The 8,035-nt window shown below is 55.5% G+C and overlaps 1 protein-coding gene across 1 annotated transcript in view; it reads right to left on the minus strand.

Moving 5' to 3' along the window:
- Nucleotides 1-1,469: 1,469 nt before the first annotated feature.
- BAIAP2L2 (BAI1-associated protein 2-like 2) overlaps nucleotides 1,470-8,035 on the minus strand; it is an 11,140-nt gene continuing 4,574 nt past the window's right edge. Inside the window, exons 7-14 of the mRNA XM_010287841.1 lie at nucleotides 7,812-7,958; nucleotides 7,230-7,382; nucleotides 6,814-6,952; nucleotides 5,786-6,011; nucleotides 4,771-4,842; nucleotides 4,263-4,443; nucleotides 2,390-2,430; nucleotides 1,470-1,545 (exon numbers count right to left, since the gene is read on the minus strand). Coding sequence (XP_010286143.1) covers nucleotides 1,470-1,545; nucleotides 2,390-2,430; nucleotides 4,263-4,443; nucleotides 4,771-4,842; nucleotides 5,786-6,011; nucleotides 6,814-6,952; nucleotides 7,230-7,382; nucleotides 7,812-7,958 — 1,035 coding nt within the window. The remainder of the gene's footprint in view (nucleotides 1,546-2,389; nucleotides 2,431-4,262; nucleotides 4,444-4,770; nucleotides 4,843-5,785; nucleotides 6,012-6,813; nucleotides 6,953-7,229; nucleotides 7,383-7,811; nucleotides 7,959-8,035) is intronic.

Below are 8,035 nucleotides of genomic sequence, written 5' to 3' on the forward strand. Positions count from 1 at the left end.
GGGGGGCGTGCGCGCCACGGGGGAAAAGCCAGTCTCCAGTCACATGTGGTGAAGCCCGTTTTACTTTCAGGGAGGGGTCCGGGGCTCACCCCAGGTGGGGTTTTGGGGACGGAGAGGCCCAGGCTGTAAATCCCCAAAGCCCCTCTGCCTCTTGGAGGCGGGGCAGCGGGGGGCCTGCGGGGGCTTTACAGCGCTCACGGCCAGGGGTTAATTTCTAACGCAGGGCATCCCCGGAGGTCGGGCCAGGCTGGTGGAATCCCCGAGGGTCCCAGGGGACCGTTTCCCCCACACCGAGCAGCCCCGGGGCGCCCCTAGGGCACACGGCCCGGTGGCAGGCAAGGAGAAGATGTCCGCCAGGCCTTGTCCGCCAGGCCTGCCCACCCATGGCAGTCGGGAAGTGGGGCCTTGCTGCCCTCCAGCGGCAGGGTCCCCGGAGGTCGGGCCAGGCTGGTGGAATCCCCGAGGGTCCCAGGGGACCGTTTCCCCCACACCGAGCAGCCCCGGGGCGCCCCTAGGGCACACGGCCCGGTGGCAGGCAAGGAGAAGATGTCCGCCAGGCCTTGTCCGCCAGGCCTGCCCACCCATGGCAGTCGGGAAGTGGGGCCTTGCTGCCCTCCAGCGGCAGGGGAATTCAACGCTGCAACCATGGGTAGTCATCATGGCCCCAGTGCTGGCGGGGACTCCGTGACCTCCTCCCTCTGCGTCTTCTGACCGAGGCGATGTCCTGGCCACTGAGATGGCTATGGAAGTGGTTTTCTCCATTTTATTTTAAAAAACCCAAATCTTTTTTGCAGGACAATAGGTGAAGGAGCAGGGCAGCGGCGCTGGGCACTGTCACCCACCCCTACCTTGCCCCAGGGCTGCCCAGCAAGGGAAGGGGCCATGCCAGGGGTGAGAAGGGGCAGATGTTGCTACAGACAGACATGGCTACCAAAGGTGCCAAGGGCAAAGAGTTGAACGCTGCAGACTCCATCAGCTAGACCATGTCGCTGGAAGCCTTCTTGTGGCCTCCTCCATTTGGGGTTCATTCTTCTGGTAGCAAAGGGACTGTTTGGTGACTGTCCTTCTCTGCTCACAGCAGGGCTAGCAAAGCTTTGCCTCTCTCATCCTGCTAGCACTGCCCTATGCTGCAGATGGTTTTACCCATCCATCCCTCCGCCTCCCAGACCAGCAACATCCCCTCTCCAAGGCCACCAGCACCAGTAACACCAGACTTCTCCCACTCAAATACAGTAACATCACACGGGGAGGGGGGACGGGAGGCAATCCAAAAAGAGCAGCAGGGATCTGCTGCTGGCTAAAGCACGCCTGGCAAGATGGGTCCCCCATGTCCCAGAGGGAAGGGAGAGTAAGAGAGAGGTTACTCCATGAGTGGTAGCACTAGGTCGCTGCCCAGCTGGGGGTCGCAGCCTGTCACTTGTATGCCAACCCCTTCCCCGCTGAAATTCTCCGCCGTCCGCAGCCCCACTTCATCGGATGATGGGTGCTGAGCGGTCATTGGTGACAGTGGGACGCAGCTTGACTGTGGCAAAGGGGTTGGTACCTCTGGAAGGGGAAAGGAAACAAGCAACCAGGAAATCAGGAAATCTATAAAGAGCATGCAAGGGACTCACTGAGCAAGCAAAGGCTATTTAGTCCTGCCGGACAGCCATCTCCATGCCGAGGAGGAGAGTGTGGTAAAGCTGACTGCTGAGTATGTTTTCTCCCTCATTAACACACCCTGCTGCAGGTTCCCACGTGGTTCCCCTTAGGCTCTCCTTAGGCTCTCCTCAGGGCTTCTCCCCTCTCTTCCATAGGGTGAAGAAGGGACACTAGCATAAGGCTGTCCCTTGTAGTAGCACCCTACACTTGTGGCCCCTGACCCTCCAAGCAAGGAGTCAGGGAGCAGAAAGAAGCCACAGCAACATGCCAGAAACATGGAGATACCAACCCAGCTGCATGGGGAAAGAAAGCAGGGATTTATGGCAAGTCTCATCTCCACAGATCTGACTCATCAAAGCTAAAAGCCACATCCCTTCGCCTCAGCCCTTTCCAAGCAGGCAGAGCTGCACGAACTACGTAGGTCCATACTCAGGCTGCAAGCTGCTATTGTGCCTCCAAGATGCATTAGAAGGAGCATGCAGGTGAGCATGCAGGTCTGGCCATCTGCTCAAGGGTGCTCAGGTCCTACCTCGTATTACCAGAGGTAGGAGAGAACCTTCCCAGTCAGCCAGAATGGCCCACCTCTGCAGGCTCACCTCCTGTCCTGGAAAGTGGGTTGTGCATTGTTTTCCTCCAGACACTTTCCTGTTCCTCCCATGTTTGATAATCCAAAAATTAAATAATAATAGTATTGTAATAATGCCCCCCCATCTGATAGTTCCAGAGCATGCCTCCACACCTCACTCACCGTGGGAAGAGTTCAGGGGGCTGGTCAAATATTCCTGATTTCTGCAGTGAAAAGAAAGGCAGCAGTGAGTGATCTGGGGTGGGGAGGGGAATGGTAAGACAAAAGTGGGGCAGGAAACACCGCATACATGGAGGAAGATTTCACAAAACACTTAAATGACTTAGGAGCCCAAGTCCTATTAACGGGGCTCTGACTCCTTATTCATTCAAACTTTGCATAATCCCACAAATTCACAGCTACAGATAACACCCTGATTTCTGTGGTGAGGGTTGTCCCCACACCACAGGTTCCCTATTCCCCTAGGACACCTCCCATTGTCTTGGGGAAAAAGGGAGATGCCACAGATCCCCAAAGTGTCATGTCTGAGGAGCACAGCAAACAGTGACAGTCTGAGCTACATTTCACCCTGCCAGCACAGCCAGAGATGCCCCCCTCTCATTGCCCACACACCCTGGCAAAGAGATTATCATCAGTGCCCCCACACATGCTTCCTGCATCCACAGGGAACTCAAGAGGTGTAGCTACCTACTCTACACCACGTACTGCTTAAATGTGGACCAACCTGATGGAGAAAGATAGACCTAGGACCTGTGACCCTTATTCTTGGTCAGTAGATAATGAAGGATCAGTGACAACTGGCCTGCTAAAGTACACCGGTTTCTGTAGGTGGTAGCAGACAAGAAAGCCATGTGTGACTATCTATGTTCCAGCTGGGAAGTCAAACACACAACCATTTGCTGCTGGCTCAGCTGGAGGATGTCTTGGACAGAAGTTTAGAGCAAGGCTGAGGTTTTCCAAACTTCTAATGAGGCTGATTTCTCTGCCATGGCACTCCAAATGTTCCACATGCTTCATTGCTCAATCCCAGGTCTATCCCTACACCTTGGACCCAGGACCGGATGGAAACCAGCGACCCAGAAGGGGTGCAGGCTGCAGAGTCTGTTCCCCTCTGTGCCCTGCAGGCAGAGGCTCCCTGAAACCACAGAGCAGCACATGAAGGGAAAAAAGAGTAATTAAATGTTACATTTTTCAGTCCTTTGTGCCATCTGGTTGCTTGCAACCTCGCACTGGCCTGGAACCAGCTACGAGAGATGAGGATTCACAGCCTCCTATGAGACTGAGCAAGTAAATGCCCCACAGGCAGCACCATCTTTCCCTCTCCCAGGTCCTCATCTTTAACTGTTCTCAGCTTTACCTTTGACTGTCCTCACCAGTCAATTCCCCACAGCTGGAAGCAGTGGTGAGGCCACAAGCCATGGGTTGGAAACAACTTGTTCTAAGGCTCTCCAAAATGGCTGTGCTCTCAGCCTTTGCCCCTAGCTTTTCCTCTACCCCAGCTGTAACCAACCCTTGCTTGAATTTAGAAGAGGAGCCCTATGAAATGCCTCTCCATTCTCTGAACGTAGGAGGATGGCATCTCTGTTAGCTGGTCACCCACTCCCAGCCCAGCCTGGTCACTCCATGGTCCTACTATTAGCAGAAAGATGTGCTGCCCTGGAGCCACCAGAAATCAGGCTGGGAGGTCATGGAGGAAAGGACCGAACTGAAGGGCCCCTGGTGAGCAAAAAGAGAGAGAAATGAGGAGAGCAGGGGCAGAAAAGCACTCCCTTGAGGGAGCAAAGACAGGCACTGAGGATCTGCACACACAAGGCTGACTGGCAGGGGCCACCAGGACATGGTGGCATGTGAACAGATTGGGTGAGAAAGGCTAGTGCTAACAAGACCCCTTAGCTCAGGAAGAGAGGAGGTCACACACCAACATTGGGAAGGTGTTTGTCTTTCTCAACAGGCCAATGCAGAAAAGGCGTGCCTTGGAGGATGAAAGTCAGATGTGGCCCACTCCACACACACCAGCCACTCCTCCTGCACTCACCTTGGAGCCAGAACTGACCGGGGTGGCCACCCCACTTGGGTGACTGCTGGTACCCATTGAGAGGGGAGGTGCGTTTGGCAAACCGGGCTGGGCCATGGCAGGCCAGTAATTGCTAGAGGAAGGAGTGCTGGGATGGTCAAGGATGTCATCCATACTGTGACTGCTTCGCAGTGGGAAGGACCTGAGCAAGAGGAGAGTCAAAGAGCAAGGAACAGAGAGCAGCACAGGTGCTAGCCACAACATGTATCTATGGGACATGTCTGGAGAAAATACACATGGCTTGGACTGGCCCAGTCACAAGTGCCTTTGAGAAGATATTGCACATGTTAGGGGAGCCATCTAGGGTAAGCCTGTGAGATGTCAGGGCATGGTGAGGCTCTTGGCAGATGCTCCAGCATGGGAGCACTGCAGCTCTCCATGGGGCACACCCCAAACAGGTACTCCATTGGTGTTAGTAACCTACCAGGAGCTACTCCAGCTCCTGCCTGGCCAATTGCTCTCCTGTTACCTGGTGGCTGCCTCCTCCGCCTCCCTTGCATCCTCCAGAGGCTTGACATAAGCTTCGGGGAACCAGCCGCATCTAGGACACAGGAACAGAGATGAATTAGGTCCAGGCAACCATGGTTTGTGGTTCTTCAGATCCAGCTGCTCAGCACTCCTGATATCCCATGCATCAACCATGATGCCACTACCACGTGTGAGAGGGTTTCTGCATATCTTTCAACCCTAGGTGGGGGACGGGGTTATTGCGAGACAGTCCTTGAGCTTGGAGCAGGATTCACTTATCTCAGAGGCCTTGCAAAATCCGTGCTCCTGGGAGCAATGCTGGTGCAGTCCAAGACGAGATGCTCTGGCTGAGCATGGTCACCAAGGCCAGCACACAAGGAAGATGTGGAAATCCCTTCTCCTCAGGGCAAAGCAGCTCCACCCCAGAACCACCCCAAAAAGAAAGGCACTGCTTTTGCTCATCTCACATCTGAGTGTGAGCTTCCCTGCAGAGCATGGTGCAGGGATGCTGTGTGGAACAGGGCAGGCTTTGCACTCAGGTGTTGGCCAGAAGCACCAGTAATTCAGTAAGCGCTGGGTGCAGCAGTTTCCATGCCCTGCCTGCACTGGAGGGTGCGCCAGCAGTTGCGGTGTGCGCTGAGAAATGTCAGGCCTCTCAGGTAACTCCAGCAGTGCAAGGCCCTGAGCTGGGTCCATGACAGAAGTCACTCAGTCATGCAAGCCAGGAGGGGTCACTGCATCCCTGGCTCTTCTACCCAAAGCCCCTGGAGCCTTCTCAGGTAGCTCATCCACGCTCACCCTGCCCCACCACATCTCGGCTTGGAGACCCCCTGTGCTAGGCACAGCCCATCACTGAGGACATGGTGATGTCCCACTCAGGTGGTGGGTGAGACACAGTGCCCAGGCCATGCTGGGAGGGGAAGGGGGAGATAATTTTGGGCTTAAGCCTCCCAGCTCCAGACCCAACAAGCCTGCATCAGGCTGCCAGGCCGATTTACAGCACCGAAGTCACATACGTGGATGAGCCCTCCAGCTTGCCATACAGCCAGCCGTTCTGCGCATCCGGCATCAGCACCGTGATGACATCCCCAGCGTCAAACCGTAGCAGGGTCCGGTTGGCACCTGTCATGTGGGGCACGATAGCCTGCACTCTTGCTGTGCCACTCCTCCTCCTGCCTTCACCGCCGCTGCTGGCCTCGCCAAAAGAACCTGAACGGGAGGTACGGCCGGTAGTGAGCAAACCTGCAGGGAGGCATCAGAGGGGTCTGGCTGGAGTCCAGCACCCTCCTGCAAGACCCACACAGCCTCAAAGGCACCAGCACTTCCCCAGGCAAGTAATTATCCTAGAGGAGTAGATGGCCTTTCTCTGCAGGCAGAGAGCAGGGCATAGCATGGGAAAGGGTAAAACATTCATCTTGCAGGAGAAAATAAACTCAAGCTGAAACCACTTGCTTTGCACTATGTCCTCTTTGGCCAGATGTCTAGGGCACAGGCACTGCCTGCTAAATGACTGGCTGATGTCCCTCTTCCCAACCCTCCTAGAGCAACTGAGAATTTGGGTCATTTGCCTCTCCCCCTGCCCTTTTTTTTTTTTTTTTTTTTTTTTTTTTTTTAACACTTTAAGCTAAAATTTTTCAGGAAGGAAAAGCAGGTGAGACATGAGGTAACTGGCTGGGTTTCGTAGGACAGGGTAATATTAATCTGGTAGCACAAGGGAAGGTGCGTTACCTAAAGGGGAACTCCAGTTCCAGCCCTCATGGTTCAAGAAGCCTTAAAAATTGCATACCTGTGGGTTCCCTCCCTCAAACAGCCAACCAGGAAAACTGGCCTTGTCCCAGATGGACCCTGCTCTGAAGGTTGTGCTCACCCCCTGCTTCATTCAGCCTTGCCCTCCCATATGCACTGTCCTCTCACCATGCCCTGGAATGTGGCTGAGGACCAGGTGTCTGACTGAGTGGTGGTCCCTCCCCAAACCCAACCCTGTTCCCAGAGAGGCCCAGCTGCTGTGTCTCCTCACAGCACTGCTCCCAGACATGGGTCATACTGGCTGATGGCGTCCTCCGCAGCGGCCTCCTGGGGGGCTCTGGTTGAGGAGAAAGTCTCATTTCTGTAGGCTCTGGAGAGAAGATGCTGGATCTACTCCCAGTCATGGGAGAAGCAAAGTCCCCAAGGGATCTCTGGGGCTGTTGGAAGGAAAGGAGGCTGAATCCACAGGGGCTGCTGCATCAAGCCGGAGATGCTCTGAGAGATACCCAGTCCTCCTCAGAAAGCCAAACCCAGCACGTTTCCCCCTTGCAGCCCATACAGACACTTCCCTTCATCTTGGCCAGGAAAGGCCATGGAAGCTGGACAAGGCAGCAAGTACCATGGTCGGCCAAGGACTGGCCTTGCCCTGCAGCCTGAAAGGGCTGGCTGCAGCCTCGCCACTGCCAAAGCAGAGGCTGTCTGTGGGCTCCTCACCATCTCAAGGTGGGTAGGGGTGAGCCGGCCTGATGGATACCCCTGACCATGGGAGGCCGCGAGAAGCCCCTGCGAGTGGCTGTTTGAGGGGTTGCGGCTGGCCTCTAGCTGCTCCTTCCACTGTGGCACCTTGGTCTGGATCATGCCCCGAGCCTGGGGAGAGAGAGAGAAGAAGAGGGGGTGACGAACAGCAGAACAGCTACAGAGGGAGCTGAGGTCTGCCATGTGCATTAGATTAGGGACCAGGTCCTCCCACAATTATGCTTATGGGAATGGCTAAACAGAACCCCACAGGAGGGAATTTCTAGGATGGCACCCTGCAGCAGAGACCCTGTGGTCCCAGTGACTCTGCCATAAACACCTACATCGCCCTTCTCTCTCCCATTGCTCACACCCCCACGTCAGCACCATCCTTACCCCCAGCCATGCTCTCCCAGCCTAGTACAGTCAGACCAGTCCATGCAGAGAAGCTGCCTTTACCCAAGGGGTGGCTCAGCGCTGGCTCCCTCCTGCCTGCATGCCCCCCCTCCAGCCATGCTGCCTGCTCCACCAGCTCCGCTCCCCGGCATACGAGGTCTGTACCCTGCTGTAAAACTGGAGGAGAGTGTTGTAGAGCATCTGATGTTTTTCAGCTAGAAAGCGGTAGCGGCGTTTCTCCTCCAGCTCAGCCTCCCTCTGGCTCTGAGAGACAAATGCCTGCATCTCCGAGCGCAGTCGCACCACATTCTCCTGGGCCACAGAGGAAAGAGGGAGGAAGGGATCAGTGTAAATCTGGCAGAGTGGGCTCACACACAGCAAGGGAAAGA

The sequence above is a fragment of the Phaethon lepturus genome, unplaced genomic scaffold (genome assembly GCF_000687285.1).
Source record: "Phaethon lepturus isolate BGI_N335 unplaced genomic scaffold, ASM68728v1 scaffold32735, whole genome shotgun sequence".
NCBI classification, from domain to species: domain Eukaryota; kingdom Metazoa; phylum Chordata; class Aves; order Phaethontiformes; family Phaethontidae; genus Phaethon; species Phaethon lepturus.